This window comes from Chiloscyllium plagiosum, chromosome 33, assembly GCF_004010195.1.
Source record: "Chiloscyllium plagiosum isolate BGI_BamShark_2017 chromosome 33, ASM401019v2, whole genome shotgun sequence".
In the NCBI taxonomy this organism is placed as follows: Eukaryota; Metazoa; Chordata; class Chondrichthyes; order Orectolobiformes; family Hemiscylliidae; genus Chiloscyllium; species Chiloscyllium plagiosum.
This window is the reverse complement of record NC_057742.1, coordinates 34,197,203-34,221,793: the sequence shown is the minus strand read 5'-3', so window position 1 is coordinate 34,221,793 and position 24,591 is coordinate 34,197,203. Positions and strand designations below refer to the sequence as shown.

Here is a 24,591-nt window from a genome sequence, read left to right as displayed (position 1 = left end):
GGGTTGTTTTTATTGGAGAAAAGAAGGTTTAGGGGTGACTTGATAGAGGTGTACAAGATGATTAGGGGTTTAGATAGGGTAGACAGTGAGAATGTTTTTCCACGTATGGAGTCAGCTATTACGAGGGGTCATAGCTTTAAATTAAGGGGTGGTAGGTAAAGGGCAGATGTTAGGGGTAGGTTCTTTACTCAGCGGGTCGTGAGTTCATGGAATGCCCTGCCAGTTGCAGTGGTGGACTCTCCCTCTTTATGGGCATTTAAGCGGGCATTGGATAGGCATATGGAGGATAGTGGGCTAGTGTAGGTTAGGTGGGCTTGGATCGGCGCAACACCGAGGGCCAAAGGGCCTGTACTGCGCTGTATTTTTCTATGTTCTATGTTCTATATTAAAGGGGGGTGGAGGAAACCAAAGTGGTTAAAATACTGAAAAGTAAAGTAATTAGAATAGTGGTCACTAGATTCTTACAGAATTTTTAAGATTGATTCCTGTGACTCTACTATGTTCAGAGCAAAGTTTACTAATTTATTGGTTTTTGTCATCCTTACAAGGCTGTTGCTATAAAGTTTTCTCTTAAACTGCAGTCTTTAAGAAGGTAACTCACTACCACCTCTGGCAATTAGGGATGGGCAATAAATGTTGCCCAACCACCAATGCTCAAATTGCCATGATTATCCTGTTTATTTAAAATTCAATTTTTTGGAAAGAACAAATCTTCATGGTTTCATAGGAGAGTGGCACGAGCTGAGATGAGGGTAGGAACAGACACAACAGGTGAAGGGTCACCTCCTGTACTCACTGTTTGGTTCTATAATATACATTTCAATTAAGAAGCTATAATCAGGAAGGAAAATTAAACTATTTCCTTCCATAATCTCATTATAACAAAGGCCTTGATTTGTTGCAAAAAGACATAAAAACCTTCTGATAAAGATATTCCAATTCCACTTCTCACTTAGTTCATTTAGCAATAGGTTAGAATAATTTAATTACAGCTGCTTTGGTGAAGTCCCCAGTTGCAAGGGAACCTTTGGAACTCATTTCAGCAAGCACCGTAAATTCAGATGCAATCCAGTTTCCTTCAATCCTCTCACTACTCCAGGGCCAGGAATCACATGTGCATTCAGACCACGAAGCAATTCTGAATACTCCACCCTCACACTGGTGTCTAACAGTATTCCCAATACCTGCAAACTTTTGATCTTCAAATTCATGCTGGTCAGGAATTGCTCTTAGCTCTCTGAACACATCTAGATTCAAATCATTCAAGGTGTTAACATATGTTTTCAGTATGCAGATCTCACTACTCAGCGAACTAGCCAGTTGTAGCAACTCTGTTGAGGTTGTGACATCAGCAGCAAGACACAAGTTGGTTTGCTTCTATTCCATTATCTTAAAAAGGTTTGCTGTGATTGGGTAGACCCCAGGAAGCTGACACAAGAATCATAACTACATTTTTGACAAGGTTTTTATTGGCAAGTGTTCCATCAGGCTGGGTATTAGGCGGTTTTGTTGAATCATTCATCCTTTTACATACTGCTGGCAACGCGCTTTTTCGAAAGAATGTCTTGATACTTTCAGGTTTTCCTTGGCTGCATATAATTTCTAATAATTTGGATAGGGAACAAACAAGGTGTAAACATATCCCTGTCTTTTCTAACCTGGTTCTTCCTCCCTGATCTAGGTCCAATAACTGCATCAGTGATCTTTAATCCTTCCTTACAAAGGATGTCTGCAGTGTCCAAGACACAGGAACCACTTGTGACAAGATCCTCAATAATAAGACAGATTTCTCTTGGGTTGATTTCACCAAATGATTTGTGCCATTGTTCATTGATAACCATGGGTGATGTGCCAGAAGACTGAAGGCTGGCAAATGTGGCACCCATTATTCAAGAAAGGTGGTAAGAAAAAGCCCGGAAACTACAGACCGGTGAACCTTGCATCAGTGATGGGTAAGTTGTTGGAAGGGATTCTGAGGATTAGGATTTACATGCATTGGGGAGGCAATAACTGATTAGGGATAATCAACATGACTTTGTGTGTGGGAAATCATGTCTGATTGACTTGATTGAGGTTTTTGAAGACGTGACAAAGAAAATCGATGAAGACAAAGTGGTAAACATTGTTTGTATGTACTTCAGCAAGGCTCTGCATGTTAGACTGGTTAGTAAGGTTAGATCATATGCAATCTGGGGGAGCTAGCCAATTGCATACTATCTTGGTTTAAAGATAGGAAAGGGTGGTGGTAGACAATTGTTTTTTGGACTGGAGGCCTGTGATCAGTGGCGTGCCACAAGGTGCTGGGTTCAACTGCTTTTGTCATTTATATAAATGATTTGGATGTGAATATAGGATGTAAGATTGGCAAGTTTCCAGATGACACCAAAATAGTGGACAATGGAGAAGGTTATCTCAGAGTATCACAGGAACAGTGGGACAATGGGCTGTGGAGTGGCAGAAGGATAATTTAGCTAAATGTGAGGTGTGACATTTTGGTAAGGTAAACCAGGATTGGACTTATACAATTAATGGTAGGGCCCTGGGGAGTGTTGCCGAACAGAGACACCTTCGGGTGCAGGTTCATCATTCTTTGAAAGTGGAATTGCAGGTAGACAGGGTGGTGAAGGCGGCGTTTGGCACATATGCCTTTATTGATCAGTACGTTGAGTATAGGAGTTGGGATGTCATGTTGTGGCTGTACAAGACATTGGTGAGGCCACTTTTGGAATACTGCTTACAATTCTGGTCACTGTTGTATAGGTAGCAAGTTGTTAAACTTGAGGGTGCAGAAAAGACTTACAAGGATGTTGAATATAGGAAGTGGCTGAATAGGCTGAGGCCTTTTTCCACTGGAGCATCAGAGGCTGAAGGGTAACCTTATAGAGATTTATAAAATCATGAGGGTGAATAGCCAAGGTCTTTTTCCTAGGTTGGGCGAGTCCAAAACTAGAAGGCATAGGTCTAAGGTGAGAGAAGATAGATTTAAAAGAGACCAGTTATGGACCATGCCAGACCACCAAAAACATTTCAGGAAAGTAGCCCAGACCCTAACTTTGCTAGTTGTTTTAAGCAGGTTTAACACGGATATTCCAGGAGGGATGCAATTGGTCAAACCACTTATTTTTAAGCAAAACAGAATTTATTTACAAGATACCGAATGAAACAAAAACAAAAAAGAACAGAACAATGAATAACTTGGCCTGTCTGAAAACTTGACAGATCATCTCTGTTCCAATACCTGCAACAATTCCCACAAACACCTCTTGGCACAATAGGTAAAATTAAACACAGAGTCTTACAGGAGAGATGTCAGAGAGCGCGGGGATGATTAGCATGGACCTGCTTCTTTGGATCCAGCAGCTTTTACTACCTGACTGCTTTCCATGTATAGGCAGACCATAGAGAAACTGAGCTGGGAGAACTGGCCAGTCTCCTTTCATTGTACATGTGCTTTTTTTAAAACTTAAAAGCCTTTTACCTGATGCAGTATCTGTTAATATTAATCAGATTGGCTCTAAAACCCTTCAACACTAGACTTTTCAGAACCTGCACTTTTGTGACCTCCCGAAAAGAAAACCAAAGATGGTATAACCTTGTTAAAGGAGCAGCATCATCACAGACCTTAGGGGCAACTTTTTCAGGCAGAGGGTTACGCGTGTATGGAATGAGCTCCCAGAGGTGATGGTAGAGGCAGGTACAATTACAACATTTATCTGGATGGGTACATGAATAAGAAGGGTTTAGAAGGACATCGACCAAATGCTGGCAAATGGTCAATTTGGGATATCTGGTTGGCACAGATGAGTTGGACCGAAGGGTCTGTTTCCATGTTGGATGACTATGAGTATGAAAATTCACACATCCACATCGAAATACGTTGATCATAAATAAAGTAAGGCGAACTCCTAAAATTTGTCTGTTCGACTTCTAATGAACAGTTTATGTTTAAATCACATTGCCATGAATCCCTTTACACCAGTGTACCTGAGATAATGCATTGCAATGACAATACTGAGAGCAAACTCTGATGAGAAGCCCTTGAATAGGAGGTACATGAAGTTAACACTGAAACCTTACTTCACTGTTTGATTAAAACCTGGAGTCAGTAACCATTACAGGAAGTAATACCAGTTTATGATATTTCAACTTCTCCTTGGAATATCAAAAAAAAATGTAACTGTTGATCAGAAACATAAGGAATTTGAAACAATATGTGACAATCAGTAATGAAGAGAGGAGGAAGTTGGAGTCATCTCAAGGGAAAACCCCACCCAGTACAGTAATACTGTTTGTACTGGATGCCCATTTTAAAGTATGGGAGATGAATTGGATTAGTATGTCTCACTTGCCAAACTTTACTGGTTTTGCCTTCTGAGATGTTGCAAATTCTCCAGAATAGAATCTGTTACTCACAGTTGCCAGGTAATTGCCCTCCCAGCTTCTCTGCAGGCCCAGATCGCCCCGCTGACCCTTCAGATTCTCCACAGCTGCAACCTTTGCTCTGACCTGCAGCAAATCGGCAGGTGGTATACTCTTAATCAGCTGATGTGCTCTCCACCTATTGACAGATTTGGAATGAAAGCATGTTAGTTTGAATGTGAAGAAAGGCATTCATTTGTACAGCAGTCTTCAGGGCCTCACTACATGAGGGCCTACAAAACTGCCTGTAAAACAATAAGTGCAATCCTAGTAGGAAACATGATAATCAACTTCTATACAAATGAACACCCAAATAGGAACAGGGTAAATAATCAAACAAATTTTTAAAAGTGCAATTGTTTGGAGGATAAAACTGACCAGGATATTGAAGCAAACTCTCCTGCTGTTCTTGACAACAATGTTGTACCACCTTTTTTGCTATCCAGCCCAGAAAGCAGATAGGGCCTGGGCTAAATATCATACCTGAAAGACAGTCCCTCCAAAAGTGCAGCACATCCTCAGGTGAGGTTCTGTGTTCAAGACTCTAGATTGAGATTTGTACCCACCATATTCGGACACAGAGCCAAACGTTCCAGTGAGTTGAGGCTAAGTTAAAAGGAGTTCTCATCACATTGTACTGTAATGTGCACTAATGGATTTGTATTGTAAAAGATCACACTGAACTCTCAGTTCATAGTTACAAGTTCTACCAAATGAATTTTGAACCAAACGTGTGTTTGAACAGGCTAACTAAAAATATCTGTAGTATAAATTGGAGAACAAAATGTAGTCCATTATTTTCCCACATTGCTTCTTGTTTGATGTCATTTCTAATAATATTTTCATCAGCTCCAAACAGCAAATCAAAACTTCTGTTCCAATCCAACCCATTTTGAACTGGGAAACAGATGTCAAACCTACTTTTATTGTGCTTTCCTTGAGGATAGGTAAATTATAAGCATCTGACTATGAATTTGCTGAATGAAAAATTAAGTTATTGACAAAAAAAACCCTACAGATGCTGGAATCCAAGGTAGACAAGCAGGAGGCTGGAAGTGCACAGCAAGCTGGGCAGCAGCAGGATGTGACCCCCAAAACATTGACTTCTCCACCTCCTGATGCTGCCTGGCTTGCTGTGTTCTTAAACTCCTGCTTGCTTAAATTAAGTTATTGAACCATCCATCTCCATATTTGCGAAATGAACGGTGGCAAACCTATGTGGCAGTAAATTAACTCTCACAGCATGCCCAAATAGGGAAGCTGTAAACTTGGTTAGAATTGCTCCACTCTGACAGTTTCTACATATTTCTACTTCAATAGGCCTGAATATAAGACTAGGGGTAAAGACAGGGTCAGCTTCTTCTGTACTGCACCAAATGCCAATTACCTGTCAATACATATTCCGATACAGCAATTATGGCCAACTGGGTGTAGTATATGGGTACCAAATGGTGTCCACTGTTCTCATTTTTGTGCCTTTTGAGGAGCAAAAACTATTAAACTTCAGAACCCATGGAGAAAGCAAACAAATAAAATGAGTAAAAATAATGATTAAATGCAACACATAAACTTCATCAGAAGAAATCTGATAGTCAGTAAAATGCAATACAACTATTACATCTTGGTGCTGTTAATTCTGAACACTAGGTTCAATGTCTCATTGCAGTTTTATTGGTGAAAATTTATTTCCTAGGGCTTGTGGTTCATACTGGCTGACATAAGCTTTTCCCAACACATGTTTGTAAAGGATAGATCATGCTTGACAAATCTAATTCAATTTTGTGAAGAGGTGATTAAAGTAATGGATAGGCAAATATCTGTGGATGACCCATCTTGGAATTACCTGAGCAAAGGGAGACACAGAGTAAGGATAGTAGGTAACTACATATTTGGCAGGATATGATTATTTTCACCTCGTGAAGGATCTGAATTGGGGCCACAACATTTGCTTATGACTTAGGTGATAAGAATAGAAAGTCATATATCCAAAACTGCAGATGGCATAAAAATACATGGTTCTGAAGCTAGATGGAAGCTGGACTCATGTCTAACACACACACAAAAAAAGAAACAGATGTGGCTGGTGGAAGTCAATCATCTCAGTTCCAGTGTATCACTGCAGGAATTTCTCAGTGTGGTACCCGAGCATAATCCATCTTCAGCTGCTTAGTCAGTGAATTTCCTTCCATCAATTGTACTTGTACACTAATGATTGGACAAGGTTCAGCACCGTTTGTGACTATTTGGATAGGTAGCATTCAGTATATATGCAGTCAGATTTGAGCCAATTGATCCTAATAAATATCTGTGCCACATTATAATGGGCAATGACAACCTCTAACAAGAGAGGGAATCTAAAACTTGCCCCTCGACATTCAATAACATTACCACTGCTAAACCCTCCATTATCAATATCTTGGGGTTTATCAATGAAAAAAAAAACTGACCTGGACCTCACACATAAATACTGTGGCTACAAAAACAGATCAGAGGCTGGAGGACTTACAGCTAGTAACTCAACTCCTAATTGCCCTGTCCACTATCTACAAGGCAGAAATTAAGATTATGACTGTATATTCTCCACTTGCCAGGACAGATACAGCTCCAACAACACTTGAAGCTCAACACCATTCCGCACAAAGCAGCCCACTGAATTATCACCCTCTTCACCATCTTCAGTATTCACCCGTCCACCATGCTGCAAACATGCAGCACTGTGCGCCATCTATAAGATGCAATGCAGCATTTCACCGAAGTCCCTTAAACAGTACCACCAAACCTGTGATTTCCTTTACATAGAAGGACAAAGGCAGAAGATGCATGGGTACAAAATTCATGGCAAGTTTCCCTTCAAGCCACACAGCATTTTGACTAAGGAATATATCACCATTCCTTCACTGCTGCTGTGTCAAAATACTCGAACTTCCTTCCTAACCGCATTACAGATACGACAATATCCCACGGACTGCAGTGTTCAAGGCGGCAACTTCTCACCACCTTCTTCTCAAGGTCAACTAGATCTTAGGTAATAAATGCTGGTCATGATTTCCACATCCCATAAATGAATTTTAAAAATTAGTAAATGATATTATTTGATGACCTGAAGGGCAAAATATAGCCAACGGATTTGAATGTAAGCAAGCTTGAGAACACCTATTTTGAATGTAAAAGGAACTGAACAGGGTGCTTTTGAAATTGTAAAAAAGTTTGAAATTTTCGGAGGTCCAGAACAATTTATGGGTCTGGGTATACAAATCACGGAAATGGCAATACAGGTAGCATGCTGTCTAGTTTTGGCAATACATTGTAATAGCAGAATTTGGCTTATATTATTATTAGTGTTCACTATTGGGTATCCAAATGTAAATTTCTTCACCACAAAGGCTCATCCAAGGCCAAAATATATATATTGGTGAACAAAAAAGAGCGTAGCTGAGGGTGAAAATCAATCACTTTCTGAATGTGTTATAGATTACTGTTCAGATGTTTAGGCTCATGATTGTACATTAATCCCTGGAATCTTATTGTGCATTTGTTCCAATTGGAAATATGCATACTGAAACATATCAGATTTCAAGGTATCAGGAAAGAATGAGCCACTTTTACTAATCATTGGTGAAGGTGAAGAGCCCGACATCTAAATAGAAGAAACTGAGCTCCGGGTAGAACTAAAGCCACTAATTTTGTTACATAAAAGTCTGGAGTCAAAAAAGGCAAGTCTGACCCAATTTCACCAAAACTGTCGTAGCAATTTTAAAAATAGTTGTAACTAAATTTATTTTTCTTGAGTGGTCAGAAGCAAATAATTCAAAATATGATTTTATTTCAACAAATCAAATTTGAGTCAACTGTAATTACCCAATAAGGCACCCTGCTCTATTCAGGCACTGCTTTTAATGGAAGCCACAAGTAACGAATACATGGCTTTTGACACTGGGAAATGTCAGACAGCTGGGAACAAACAAAGCTTTAGAATATAATGGAGGAGTTTAGCAGAACAATGCTTTTGTTCCAGTAGGTTACCGATCTAAAAAGGTTCTCAGACTTAACACTCTTTAAAAAGACTTCAGTGCTGCCAAATTAAGCTTGCGAGGACAAACCTTTAGTGCTAATATTTCAAGTTTACAATTACATTTTTGTTAAACCAATTTCCAGAAGGTACTGCATTTTACAGCATCTTCTTTCTTGCGCTCCTTTACTGAAAGCAAGATATACAGTCAGATATTAGGAAACATGTTTAATGTCATTGCGTTCCTCGAATTTCAATACTAGATTTTGCGAATATGATTTTCTTACAGCTTTGCTCTTTGATACATTCTTGAAGTTTAGATCATATCCTATATTTGGCATAGTTGACTACTTTCTTAAGATCTATAACCCCAAAAGCAGTCCAGAAAACCATACTGACAGTATAAGAATGGGTTATCACAGAACACATTCCGACAGCAATAATAGTACTATTCTAGAAAGTAAAAACAAATTAAACATCCCAAAGCCTCTTTGACAATTGAGAGCAAGCAAGCATGTAAAGCTAAGTGGAAGAGAGAATATGGTGCGAGGTGGTGAAGGGGGTAGGATAACAAGTGGTAAAGGGTAGGTGGTAAGTAGGTGGAGGACGTTGGGTGGCAGATGAGTGATGGGATACTGGTGGCATGTGTGTGGATAAGGTCATGGGTAGCTAACGGGGTACAGTGTCATGTGTGTGTGGCAATACAAACGGCAGATCAGTGAGGTGATATGGTGGCAGGCAGGTGAGAGGTCACAGTGCCAGGTTAGTGACAAGTACAGAAGTGAAAGTCAAGAGGAATAGGTGGGTGGAGTCAGTGGGCAGACTTGTTTTTGTGGGGGGGGGGGGAAGGGAGGGGTTGCTTTAAAAGGTAGCTGCTTGCAACATGGAGGCGGCAGTGGTTGGGGTGGGTGAGAATCTGATGTCTGTGGCTCAGGGGGGTCAGCGGGTCAGGTGTTGGGGTCAGTGAGAGTGATCATCAGTCAGGTTTAGAGTGTGCAAAGAGCAAGATCAGGTCTGAATCTCTCAAACATTTCCTGTTTGAGCATTAAAGGTAGAACCTGCTAAAGAGTCTGACTGTAACTCAGAGTTGGGGACATTTTTGAAGCATTCCAGATGGCACTTAATTGTCTATTAGAAGGTAAAGCTGCCAAATTACAGCAAAGACTATGTATCTGGAGCTCTGAGAGACCTACAACTTCCAGAACAAATTCAGTTTTCAACCATCCAGAAACTGGAAGATCTGGGCCAACATAAAAATTACCATCACAAATTTTAAATTGGAGAACACATTAACCACATTTTGCTGATAATGATGCTAAGTCAGTTACCTTTGATAAATGGACTGCAATGTGTCCTCAAATTTACGCAGGATCTTGGGTGGATTCGGCCATTTTACATGTTTCCCATAATTCTTCATGCTTCCAACGTTCTGGAAGCGTCTGCCCACGTCCAAGATATAGGACTTCACTTTGTACCTTCTGTAGTGTTTTATAATAATGTAGGCAGCTCTTGTGCGTTTGTAGCGAATTCGAGCAATGGTACCCCTCCAGACCTATAAAAGAAATTAGTTGTTTTAATTACAGGGACTAGAAATACAGTACACCAAAATACCCAAATAAAAGTTAAAACTGTGCAAGTATTTAGAATCCTTAAGTAGTTTAAGCCACATACCTACAGATATCTTTCCTTCTGAATTTGATATGGCTGTCTTATTAAGCGCTGCTTAACAATGGATTTTTGATTACCTATATCGTGTGCATTATCTGCAATCCTTACTTGGACTCTCCAGTTCACTTATAAATTATACTTATCATTGTTAGAAACTGCTTGATTCAGGTAGGTTCAAATTTCTCTACATAACTCACTTTAGTCGGTTATACCACACCATTTCATCATTGATAAAACTAAGATAGCCAGATTTCATAGAATCATAGAATCCCTACAGCTTGGAAGCAAGCAAATCAGCCCAAGTCCACACCTTCCCTCCAAATATCTCAGCCCATTACCCTATCTCTGTAACCCTGCATTTCCATGACTAACCCACCCAGCCTGCACATCCCTGGACACTATAGGCAATTTAGCATGGCCAATCCATCTAACCGCACATTTTAGGACGGTGGAAGGAAACCGAGAGAGAACCCACGCAGGCATGGGGAGAACCTGCCAACTCCACACAGAAAGTTACTCGAGGGTGGAATTAAACTCAGGTTGCTCGTGCTGAGAGGCAGCAGTGCTAACCATTGAGCCGATGCAACGTTTTCAAGATCCTCGAGAAGACTCGCTACATTAACACACCTGGACTTTTAACATCAAATAAAAAACCCACATTCTTTCCATGGTTAAGATTAGGAAATCCGATCAAAGAAATCAGTGGCTTGACACTGGTGAAAGTGTCTGGTGAATCTGCTGGAGATTAGAGTTGAGTGTGGGGTGCTGGAAAAGCACAGCAGGTCAGGCAGCATCCAAGAACCATCAAGAGCCCTTCATCAGGAATGAGGCTAGGAGCCTTGAGGGTGGAGAAATAAACAGAAGGGGATGGGGCTGGTGGGGGGAAGGTAGCCACGAGTGCAGTAGGTGGATGGAGGTCATCATAAAGGTGATAGGTCGAGGGGAGGATTGAGCAGATAGGTGAGAAGGAAGATTGACAGGTAGGACAGGATCATGAGGGCGGTGCTGAACTGAAAGGTTGGATCTGGGATAAGGTTGTGGGGGTGGAGGGAAATGAGGAAACTGGTGAAATCCACATTGATGCCCTGGGGTTGGCGGAAGATGAAGTGTTCTTTCTCCAGGCGTCAGGTGGCCCAGGACCTGCATGTCCTCGGCGGAATGGGAGAGGGAGTTGAAGTGTTCAGCCACTGGGCGGTGGGGTTGGTTGGTTGGTGCAGGTGTCCCGGAGATGTTCTCTACAGCGCTCTGTGAGTAGGCGTCCTGTCTCCCCAATGGAGAGCGACCGCATCATGACCGATCGATACAATAAATGACATGTTTGGAAGTGCAGGTGAAACTTTGGATCTGGAAGGCTCCTTTGGGGCCTTGGATGGAGATGTCTATGCCCATACCTTCTCCCTCATCTCCGTCCAAGGCCCCAAAGGAGCCTTCCAGATCCAAAGTTTCACCTGCACTTCCAAACATGTCATTTATTGTATTTGTTGCTCCCGATGTGGTCTCCTCTGCATTAGGGAGACAGGACGCCTACTCGCAGAGCACTTCAGAGAACATTTCTGGGACACCTGCACCAACCCCGTGGCTGAACACTTCAACTCCCTCTCCCACTCCACCAAGGACATGCAGGTCCTGGGCCTCCTCCATTGCCACTCCCTTACCACCCGACACCTGGAGGAAGAATGCCTCATCTTCCGCCTTGGATCTTCTAACCCCATGGCATCAATGTGGATTTCACCAGTTTCCTCATTTGCCCTCCACCTACCTTATTCCAGTTCCAACCTTCCAGCTCAGCACCATCCTCATGACCCATCCCACCTGTCCATCATCCTTCCCATCTATCTACTCAAACCTCCCCTACAACCAATCACTATTACCCCCACCTCCATCCATCTGTTGCATTCTCAGCTATCTTCCCCACCGGCCCCATCCCCCTCCCATTTATCTCTCCATCCCTGAGGCTCCCAGCCTCATTCCTGATGAAGGGCTTTTGCCCGAAATGTCGATTTTCCTGCTTCTCGGATACTGTCTGACCTGCTGTGCTTTTTCAGCACCACATTCTCGACACTGAACTACCTGCTCAAAGTGTAAACTCACTAAATTCTGTCAAATCCCACTCACTTTATTCACAATTGCCACCTTGAACTCAGGCACTAGATTGACAATTCCCACCCCTTGCCCTTCTGCATTACCCTCGCGTCTATCCATTCACTTGCAGACAAAATTCTCGCGACTCGTAACCTTGAATGGATGCATGCTCTGACAAGCAAACTCAGGTGGAAGCTTGGATGACAGACTATAAGATCATAGCCCTTACTGACATCTCCAAGCCTGCTTACATTTTTCAATTGTTTGTTTTCTTTTGAGGCATCATTGACAAAGCTGACATGTGCTGCTCAACCCTAAACTTTCAAAATGGGCTGGTGAACTGTCTTAGAGTCCTAGAGATGTATAGCATGGAAACAGACCCTTCAGTCCAAATCGTCCATGCTGACCAGAAATCAGAAATAATCTAGTCCCATTTGCCAGCATTTGGCTCATATCCCTCTACACCCTTCCTATTAATATACTCATCCAGATGTCTTTTAAATGTTGTAATTATACCAGCCTCCACCACTTCCTCTGGCAGCTCATTCCATACACACACCACCCTCTGTGTTAAAAGGTTTTCTCTTACGTCCCTTTTACATCTTTTTCCTCTCACCCTAAACTGATGCCCTCTAGTTCTGGACTCCCCACCCCAGGGAAAAGACCTTGTCTATTTATCCTATCTATTCCCCTCATGATTTTATAAACCTCTATAAGGTCGACCCTCAGCCTCCGATGCTCCAGGGAAAACCGCCTCAGCATTTTCAGCTGTTCCCTATATCTCAAATTCTTCAACCCTGGCAACATCCTTGTAAATCTTTTCTGAACCTTTTCAAGTTTCACAACATCTTTCCTATAGCAGGGAGACCAGAACTGCATGCAATATTCCAAAAGTAGCCTAACCAATGTCCTGTACAGCCACAACATGACCTTCCAACTCCTACACTCAATGCACCAACCAATAAAGGAAAGCATATCAAACACCTTTTTCACCATCCTGTCTTCCTGGGACTCCACATTCAAGGATCTGTGAACCAGCATTCCAAAGTCTCTTTGTTCTGCAACACTCCCCAGGCCCTTACTATTAAGTGTATAAGTCATGCTCTGATTTGCCCTTCCAAAATGGAGTACCTCACATTTATCTAAATTAAACTCTATCTGCCACTCCTTGGCCCATCTGATCAAGATCTCGTTGCATTCTGAAGTAACCTTCTTTGCTGTCCACAACTTCTCCAATTTTGGTGTCACCTGAAAACTTATTAACCTTACCTTTTATATTCACATCCAAATCATTTATATAAAATGATGAAAAGCAGTAGACCAGTACTGATCTCTATGGTGCACCATCGGTCACAAGCCTCCAGTCTGACAAGCAACCCTCCACCTCAACTCTGTCTCCTAACTTCGAGCCAGTTTTATATCCAAATGGCTAGTTCTCCTTGTATTTGATGTAACATAACCTTACTACAATTTACCTTGAGGAACCTTGTCGAGCGCCTTACTGAAGTCCATATAGATCACGTCCACCATTCTGCCCTCATCAATCCTCTTCATTACTTCCTCAAAAACTCAATCGAATTAGTGAGACAAAACTTCAGAGGCATAAAGCCATATTGACTATCTTTAATCAGTCCATGCCTTTTCAAATACATGTAAATCCCATCCCTCAGGATTTTCTCCAACAACTTACGCAACACCCATATCAGACTCACTGGTCTATAGTTCCCTGCCGTTTCCTTACCTCCTTTCTTAAAAAGTGACACTACATTAGCCAAACTCCAGTCTTCTTTACCTGTCGCTATCGATGGTATAAATATCTCAGCCAGGAACCTAGCAATCACTTCCCTTGTTTCCCACATAGTTCCAGGGTACACCTGATCAGGTCCCAGAAATTTATGCACCTTTATGAGTTTTAAGACGTCCAGCACTTTGTCCTCTGAAATATGGACTTTTTTCAAGATGCTATTTATTTCCCCATGGTCTCTATCTTCCATACCCTGCTCCACAATAAACACTGATGTAAAATACTTATTTAGTATCTCCCCCATCTCCTGCAGTTCCATAAATAGGCAGCCTTAATGATCTTTAAGGGGCCCTATCCTCTCCCTAATTACTCTTGTCCTTAATCCATTTATAGAATCCCTTTGAATTCTCATTAATCCTATTTGTCAAAGCATTTTATTGTTCCCTTTCTGCTCTCCTGATTTCCCTGTTAAGTATACTCCTATTGCCTTTGTACACCTCTAGGGATTCACTTGATCCCTGCTGTCTGTACCCAAAATATGCTTCCTTCTTATTCTTAACCAAGACCTTAATTTGTCTAGTCATCTAGCATTCCCTGCACCTACCAGCCTTGCCCTTCACCCTAACAGAAACATATTGTCTTTGCACTCTCATTATCTCAAATTTGAAGGATACCCATTTTCCAGCTGTGCCTATAACTGAATATCCATCCCCAGTTAACATTTGAAAGTTCTTGCCTAATACCATCAAAACTGGCCTTCTTCCAATTTAGAACAGTCTATCCTCTTCCGTCACCATTTTAAAACTAATAGAATTATAGTCACTGGCCCCAAACTGCTACCCCACTGACACCTAAATCACTTGCCCTGCCTTACTCCCCAGGAGGAGGTCAACTTTTGTACATTGTCTAGAAGGTACAACCACATACGGAATCAGAAAATTTTGTTGCACACACTTAACAGATTTCTCTCCATCTAAACCCTTAACATTATGGCAGTTCCAGTCTGGAAAGTTAAAATTTCCTATCATAACCACCCTCTTATTCTTACGGCTAATTCAGATCTGCTTGAACTAATTCACGTGCCTCTATCACAAAACCACATGATGTCTTCCTGCTCCTCTAACCATTAACTCATTTGAGTTACCCACAATCACTCCCTTGAATCCACCATTTCCCATGACCTTGCATTCCATGGTACCAATAACTAACAAAGTCATAATCTGACCATATCCTGATTTCAAAACCCACTTCCTTCTACAGCCCTTTCCCAGACAAATATCATCTTCTCCAAATCACATTTGGCAGCATCTTCAAACACCTTACTAGCTCCATTTGAAGCAATATTTCTGCAAACAATAATTTGCAGAGCTTAATGTCAACCTTGGACACTCATGGTCCACAAGAAAACTTTTCCTGGATTTGTATTTCTGGGTATGACTCACAACATTGTTGCATCAAGCCCAACAGACAGAGATTGGAGTTTATTTACTATATAGATGCTTAACCATTCAACATGAGGTCTGATTGATGACACCAAGTGTTGTCAAGGTTTCGCTCCTCAAAACCACTCTCTATTCCAGGATCACCCAAGAAAGAGAAGCTAGGTTATTTTCCAATCCACCACTTCCATAAGCCTTTCTCTCTTCCCCCTCCAACCATGTGAAGACAGCTAGTGGATTTTGTTTCCACAAAAATTGCACCAGTTTCCGCTTGGCCAGAAAACTCTGACGACACATCCTTTTTCCATTTCTCTACCATCCCATTCATGGGATCACTTCCTATTCCATTGGACCTATTCACATTGAAATCATGATAATCCAAATTCTTGTCCTGCTGGTTGACACAGCAAGTGACACTGACTCTTCAGGTACTGTCAGCCTCCTTTTACAGCTTAGTGTAATAAAATCTCTCTTCAAAAATCCACCTCCGAGCTCTCTGTCTTTACAAGCTACTTATCCACCTCCAATCTCTCTTTCTTCCCCAACATTCTTAAATCACCTGATAATCCTTTGCCCATGTTTTGCAAAATGTTCTATAAATCCTCCAACTCAAGCTTCCATCCCTGCTAAAATAGTCCTAACTAAAGTTGCAGAGTCTGAATGTGCTTCATTACCATCATTATCCTCCTGGTCTTTTCCGCAGCATAGCATCATTACCAACAATGAATTTATTTGTTACTTCCATAGTCTCCCAGACCTTAAACCATAACATTCCTATTCTTCTTAATTTACATTCTCTCCCCTCACTGAAAATTTATCACTCATGGGCATAGGGTTAGCTTCTAGACAACAATAACTTCTACCAACCTCTCACCATTTTGTGACTTCCTCATTACCGAAGTGATCAGATTATTGTATTTGATATTCACTCTTGGTTATGATTTCTTTGAGAGGAACACACAGATTGAAGACATTGTCTTCAAACCCCACCTTAGATCTTTACCATATTACTTTTGTGATGGGTATCTTGGATCTAGTTAATGTCTATAATAAAAAAGGCACATATATACAGAATACATGGTATTCATTTAACGCTACAAACATGAGGTTTATAAGATTGTTGAGTATCTGAAACTTGTTTTTATTTCCAGGAGAAAATTAAGGTGAGCATGTGACCCAAGCTGAATCGGTATACCATCATTACTATGTGATGTAGGCATTAAGAATTAAAGAGACTTGTGTTGCTTTGCTAGAAGGAAGATGTAAGGTGTTCGTAGTTGGCAGCGGCATCTGTGGTTACAGTGGTTAGACTGCTGGTCTCCAAAGATGGTGCTAACAACAACGGTATATGTTTATACTTGTAATCATCTAGTTGCATTCAAGATAAAATAGATTTGGAGTCTAAAGAATAGCTACTGGATACAAAGGCCCAAGTAGATCATGTTGCCTTGTAGTTGGGCTTTGAAATGGATAGAGGCCTTCAGGAACTAGAGAAAAAAAAACTAGAAAGCGCTCAAGCTTTCACGAAATATCACTGTAACACTCGGACAAGGCAGTTCACTAAGATTCAGATGAAAGAGACTTTTGCCTCTAACTGTCTATGATTCTTTGTGCAGGAATGCAGGTTGGAACTCTCACTCTCATTGAAAAGCTCGAATTTTCCTGGATTTGAAACAAGGCTGGAAATTTTGTCGAAGTTACACGAGAGAGAGAACATCCCAAACAAAACCCTCACCAAGATAAATGGTTGAGGATAAAAATTTGCCAGACTGTGAAATAGACGGAAATAAACCACTGGGAGCCAAGAATAATATTTCATTGGGCCTAGAAAAGTTGAATGATTACTTAAGAAACAGTGTAAATTATGTGTAAGGTGGGTGTTTTGATTGTGCAAAGGTTTAGGGTTGGGGGAGAGAATTCTGTTCCGCAGCCAAAAGTTGACTTCATGGAATCACAGAATCCCTACACTGCTGCAGCAGGCCTTTCAGCCCATCTAGCCCCACTAACCTGATGAAGAGCATCCCACCATGACCCACTCCCCTACCCTATCCCTGTGTAACCCATTTCCCAAGACTAATCCACCTTATCTGCACATCTTTGGACTGTGGAAGGAAACCGGAGCACCTGGAGAAAACTCATGCAGACACTGGGAGAATATGCAAACTCTATACAGATAGTCGGCTGAGGTGGAATCAAACCTGGGACTCTGGTGCTGAGAGGAATCAGTACTAACCATTGAGCCACTGTGCTGCCCAGTGTGATGTAAGTGTATTGTAACATTAGTTTCTGTAGACCAAGATAGGCTTATCGTTTATTCAACATGACTGCTTAAATTACGCATGGATGGGTTGTCGCGATACTAAAAACCCTAGAGGTGAACTATGGAGAAAATACAAGCCCAGGATGGTTGAAGGTAAAAATCACACACACAGGATTATCATCCAACAAATTTATTTGGAAGCACTAGCTTTCGGAATGTTGCTCCTTCATCAGGTGGTTCTAAGCTAGTGCTTCCAAATAAACTTGTTGGACTATAACCTGGTGTTGTGAGATTTTTAACCAGCACCAGCACCTCCAAGTCAGGATGGTTGAATGCAGTGAAATAGTTACCCTCAGCAGACAATGATATGCATTTCAGCACATGCTTACAAAATGAGATTGGAATCGCCATGAAGTAACGTTAGATCTAAAGTAGAAAAAGAACCATTCCTCCAGCTAATTGAGCTTCTTAGAAAAGTAAAAAATAGTTTTGATTTTCTATAAGGTTTAACAGTGATAAAGATTTCACAAAGGAAAGCGGCAGACATTTATCCACAAGAACTGGAAAGATTGTTCAACAGGAAATTAGTGAAGATAAAGGTGCTTCAAATCTGTACGTGAATTGATAGAGCTAACTTCAGGTGCTTGAAATCCTGACAGCGACTACATAATTTCCCATTTTGCCATAGAATCAGTTTCATAACATTATACATTTGCTCAGGGTGACTGGCAGTGCTGTCTTCAAAGGGATTGAGCTGCATAAAATTAGAGCATTTTTTTGTGACCTTGAGAATTAGCTTTTGTGGCTGTCCCAGAGCCAAGGACTATGTACAAATAAACAAAATCCTTGCTATTTTACACAATTTTTTAGCAGAAGAATCCGCTAATTGCTCCATCATGTCTATGCCTGGACTTTGAAAAAAATCTGTTCCACAAAGTCTACTCTCAGTTTATGCCTATAAGCCTCTATTCTTTTCATTTTCAAATGTATAGGAAGTTGCAGAACCAAAGAATATAAATTTAAAATGTTGTGCAAAAGAGATACGGGCAACGTAAGGAAAGGCTTTGAACTGATGAGCATCTAAAAGGGGAAAAGAATGGAGGGATATAGGAAGAGGGCTAAGGACAACAGCCTAATTTGTTTTTGCAAGAACTGGTGTGGACTTGTCAGGCTAAATGCATTCCTTCTGTGTTACAATCATTTTACAATGTCATTCTAAGTGTACATCCGATTCTCTTTTGAAAGTTATGACTGAATGTTCTTCGACAAATATTCCATGCAATGCATAGCAAAGGATTGGTGAAAGGTTCAAGCAATTTACTGAAAACATGGTGTCTTATCCACATGTGGATCAAAACCAGTAATCTCATTAAAATTATTGACTTAGAAAATAAAGTCATAGGTACAGTTTTATTTATAAATAAGTTTATAAAATGAGTGGCTGTGTATCAAGGGCTTTGCTGGCAGATACTGGTTGCCTTCTGTGGTAACAGGGAATGTCATAGGCATGTCATATAAACTTGGCATTCAAACCAAAAAAACTCAGTATTAGACTTGGTTTGCACTAACCTCAAGATAGCTTAAAAAATACAAGTCCCAATGCATATGAATCGCCCATCTCAAACATTTTAATCTACAGAGTCTTTCATAACTAGTTCAGAGTGTGACTCAATAGGAAATTAGGAGAAAACCATCATAAAAATAAAACATTAGTATTAATACTTCAATCTCCTCCAACCGGATTCACAGAATCCATATTTTTCTATAAGTTTGTACTTGACAAGTCCTGCTAATGGAATCAGGTTAAAGACAAAGTAAAACAAGATGATCTCATCTTTGACGTGTGCTCCAGTAGTTTCAGGAAGAGTATTTTTAAGAACACAATTCTGCTTGGCTTTTACAGACTTCTTGAAGACGTGACAGAACAATCTTTTAATGGTGCTGTCCTGCATTGTAAGTATACAGTAAAATTAATTATTTAGGATGACATGCTGCGAGCAAGCTGCTTGCAAATTACTTTTCCAAGACAAGCAGATGCTGCCTTTTGCATGAAACTATGAATGGTTGGCTTGGGGCACTTGACAGAGGTATAAGAGTTCCCTTGTTTGTCACTTGAGTAAGGTTTCATTTGGACTGCAATCCAGTGAGATATTATTAGCCCGACATAAATCGATTACGATGCTATCTGGCTCTCCAGACTAAAGGCCCATGTATTTTACATCTATCATAAAACAGTTAATTGAAACTTGATATTCATAGTTAAAACTTTATACTGATTATTCTGCATGCTCAGCTAAGCTTTAGCTGATATAAAACAGTTTATATACAAGGTATTTTAAGACATCATTAACAAAATAAATAAAATGGTAGCTTTGTCTGATATTAATAATCTTTCAGTTTTGAAGGATTACTGAAGGCTCAAGTAGGTTAATATCTAATTGGTAGCCCAAACGTATCCAATTTCTAACACCCAAAATATGTTCAGCTCCTCTGCCAACTCTACTTGCTGACTACATATATCAAGTGTGTCTCTTAAATGGTTGAATGAATTTAGTGTACTTTAAAAGCTGTAGTTTAATGTCTCAGAGTGTTTGGATTCTATAAAATTACCTTTGGGTAATAAACCATTTCATTCGAGGCAGGAGTTTGGACCGTAGATTACATTACAAAAGCAGTCTGCTTCCTCTGCATGAACTAGCAACTCTCAGGAAAGATATGGAGGTGCCAGTGATGGACTGGAGTGGACAAGATTAGAAGTCAGATGACATCAGGTTATAGAACATAGAACAATACAGCACAGAACAGGCCCTTCGGCCCACGATGTTGTGCCGAACTTCTAACCTAGATTAAGTACCCATCCATGTATCTATCCAAATGCCGCTTAAAGGTCGCCAATGATTCCGACTCTACCACTCCCACGGGCAGCGCATTCCATGCCCCCACCACTCTCTGGGTAAAGAACCCACCCCTGACATCTCCCCTATACCTTCCACCCTTCACCTTAAATTTATGTCCCCTTGTAACACTCTGTTGTACCCGGGGGAAAAAGTTTCTGACTGTCTACTCTGACAGTCCAACAGATTTATTTGAAATCACAAGCTTTCAGAGCATTGTTCCTTTGTTAAGTGAAGTTTGTACAGTTTTGGATTACTCATTACTTTGTTTAGACCCTTGGCATATGACTCTTATACATATTATGTTATTCCAGGCAATTGATTTGTCTCCCAGCACCACCTTATTATTAATTTCTTTTTGTAATTATCTCTCGGTTTCATTTAATTGGGTTATAGGTCATCCTTTCACTTGTTATCCAGGTGTTGACACATTACACACACCATCTGACACTTGATCACTGCAGAAACCTATTATTCAGCCTGTCCACACTTCACTCATACTATTTGTATGATCTTTTGATCTCTCTGCCTATAAATTATAGGCACTCTCAGGAAAAGCAGGACCATAAAGAGCAATTGTGGGGCAGCGGAGTGTGAATCAACACTCAATCTATAATTCAATCACAAAATAAGGCAAATTTTAAACTCAAAATATTCTTAGTTTTGGATTTTTTTGTTAAATCAATACACATTGTTTTTAGTTTGTGATGAGATCCATTTCTAACATTCTATTAGAATGTAACTATCAGGGCACAGTTACAGGAATGCTTCTTCCACTTGACTGTTTCAAAAGGTTAGGGACATTCAGTTTTGCCCAGGAGTGGCACATGTAGAGTCATAGAGATGTACAGCACGGAAACAGACCCTATGGTCCAACTCGTCCATGCCGACCAGATATCCCAACCCAATTTAGTCCCACTTGCCTGCACCTGGCCCATATCCCTCCAAACCCATTCATATACCCTTCCAGATGCCTTTTAAATGTTGCAATTGTACTAGTCTCCACTACTTCCTCTGGCAGCTCATTCCATACACGTACACGAAGAGTCATCTAGACTTAAAACATTAGCTGGCTCTCTCTCCCTGGTTGCTGTTTGACCTGATGTGATCTCCAAAGTCAGAGACAGGACTGGCTTGGTGAAGTAAGCTGTCAGGAAATTGAGTTGTGCTTATGAATGAATACTGATTACAAAGTGCAATCCAGGGAAACACAGACCAAGCAAAGGAGGGGGATCAATTCAATGGAATCAATTGTCAATGCTGTCCATGACAAAACAGCTCGTGAGGGGTTTCAAGACCAGATCAGCAGACATGGAGATTTATAATCAATTGTGAAATTCAATGGGATTTGATGACTTTTGAGTCTTTAACATCTGGGAGGTATTGCTGAAAAATGTGTGGGATTTGGCTTGATCTTATTTGATTTCTAATGAGCACTTGTAGAATTTGATCGCAGTATATTACTCATGTTTCCCATGTTAATTCTGGGTGTTATAAAGAAGTTGTATAATTATTGTAGATTATAACATTTATTGTTGTTATTGCATACCATGAGATCTTGTTGCTTTACTCTTAGTAAGTCACCTGGATTTTTCATTTTGTCTACTTTGAATCAAAAGTTACTTGTCCCTAGCCACATTTTAACAAAATTTGACAGTCAAGTCAAGGAGCGTAAGTTTAAAAAGTTACATTTGCAAACAATTGGTTTCATTTTTAAAATTTAAAAATACAAACAGATCATGCTAACTATATAACTGGGACTTGACAAATTAGTCCAACATGTCAAAGACAAAGAAAACAGCCTGACTCATGGTTAAAAACGAATAAAAGTTCTTGATTCTATACAATGCCTTTACACAACCTCAATGTCCCAAAACACATTATAGTCACTGAAGTACATTCACTGCTATAATGTAGGAGCTATATTTTATGCAGCAGCTAATTTGCTCACAACAAACTCTCACAAACAACAAAAAGCGATGAATTTCAGTTTGCAATATTTTTGTCTCAGATCCAGAAGGTTTGTGTTTAATGTGCGTTTCAGGGTTGGAACACAAAATTCTAGACTGGCATTCGTTGCAGCATCGAGGGAGTGTTGCACTGCTGGAGGTGCTGTCTTTCAGATGAAACATTAAACCTGTCTGCCCTTAGTTGGGCATAAAGGTCCCATGGTACTATTTAAAAGAACAGGCAAGTTAGTCCGAGCATCGCTGCCAATGTTTAATACTCAATTAATACTTCAAAAGCAGACAATTGGTCATTATTGTATTACTGTTTCTGGTAGCTTACTGTGCATATATTGGCTGACATGTGTCCTACATTACAATGGTGACTACAGGGTTCTTGTGGCACAGTGTCAGTACCCTCCCCATGAGCCAGCAGGTCCAGGTTCAATTCTATCTACTCCAGAGGTGCATCTTAACATCCTTGAATCTGTTGATTAAAAATATTACAACAGTGGCTACACTGTAGAGGCAGTAAATAAATGCAAATAATTTTTTACTAGCTCAAATGTATTTTTATTGATGCAAATTGAATGATAAATGCTGGCCAACATACTCATTAGAACTCCACTGGTTCATTTTGAAATGATTAGAATGAGTTCAGTGAAACTTCTTTTCTTTAACTTCAGAGTTACATGCAAATTTATGGATGCAATCATCCTCTGAAATTCCTTCGCACCACCAAATTATTACCAGCAAAGAGTTGACGTCTCCAGGAGGCAGTTTCACCGATCTAGGTAGCATCATTTCACACAACCCACTGTGAAATTAAATAAACCACAGACTGTTTAAACCTGGTATTGTCTTTGATAGTTCCATGAGGTGCGAAGAGATATAAAGAGCCATTTAACTGGAATCAAAACTTGTGATCTCCAAGGCAATTGCGATAACATCCTGACCGCATGTGATAGGTGGGTCACTTAGAGTTAACACATCAAAAAATTCAAATACAAAGATTGAGGTTTCTCAAAGGATCATGACAATTCTTTGGTAGTCCTAGATTCTAGTCACTGAGCTTCTCCAGAAAGCAAATACGTTAGGTTTAAGAAATATTCTACTGAAAGTATAACAAATGTGGCCTGATCATTTAATTCAAATGCCTGATACTAGTTAAGTATCTGAAAAAGAGAACCCAAACGGAATCAAGGAAAATAATCTCTTAGGGTCTCAGCTATCAGATGGACCTGTGTGCAGGAAAGCAATTCCAAATTCAGATTTTATACTTCTCAGAGGACCAATATTTAACAGATATAGATAAATCATAGGTTGTTATTATTGACAATGATGGATGTATCATTATCACCATCAACTCCTTCATTAAGTGAGCTGATCGAGTAAATATAACTTAATTTTTCAACAAGAGATTATCTTTGTTCGTAGAAACAAAGTTGGAGGAAAATGATACCTGAAGGTTTTCAATTCCTTTGGACCATACAGCTTTTGACAGTGAATTTTGCAGCTGGTGGATCACATGAGTTTGAGTTACCTACTTCTGTGGGAAGGCTATTATCTCTATCCTTAGTCATACAGCCACACAACATGGAAGCAGATCCTTTGATTCAACTCATCGGTGCCAACCAGACATCCCAATCTGACCTAGTCCCATCTGCTAACATTTGATCGCTTGACCCAAAACATTAACTCTGATTTCTGTCCACAGAAAGAAAAATCCCTCTAAACCTGTGCCATTCATATACCCATCCAAAAGCCTTTTAAATGTTGTAATTGTACCTTCCTCCACTACTTCCTCTGGCAGCTTATTCTATACATGCACTAATCTCTGTGTGAAAGGTTACACCTCATTCTTTTTAAATCTTTCCCCTCTCACCTTAAACCTATGCCCGCTAGTTTTGAACTCCCCTACCCTAAGGATAAAGAACTTGGCTACTCACCCTCATACCCCTCAGTCTCCGATGCTCCATGGAAAGAAGCCCCAGCCTACTCATCTTCTCACTATAACTCAAACCCTCCAGTCCCGATAACACCGTTGTTAATTTTTTCTGCACCCTCTCATGTTTAATATCCTTCCCCTATAGAAGGATGACCAGAATTATAAGCAGTATTCTAAAAATG

General features: G+C 40.4%; 1 protein-coding gene and 1 pseudogene across 1 annotated transcript in view; both read right to left on the bottom strand.

Annotated features, from left to right (window-relative positions):
* The window catches only part of myo1d (myosin 1D), a 525,665-nt gene that overhangs the window by 213,426 nt on the left and 287,648 nt on the right, over positions 1–24,591 (bottom strand). Inside the window, exons 17-18 of the mRNA XM_043675298.1 lie at positions 9,757–9,980; positions 4,414–4,558 (exon numbers count right to left, since the gene is read on the bottom strand). Of these exons, the coding sequence (XP_043531233.1) occupies positions 4,414–4,558; positions 9,757–9,980 (369 nt within the window). The remainder of the gene's footprint in view (positions 1–4,413; positions 4,559–9,756; positions 9,981–24,591) is intronic.
* LOC122539618 lies at positions 973–1,886 on the bottom strand (annotated as a pseudogene).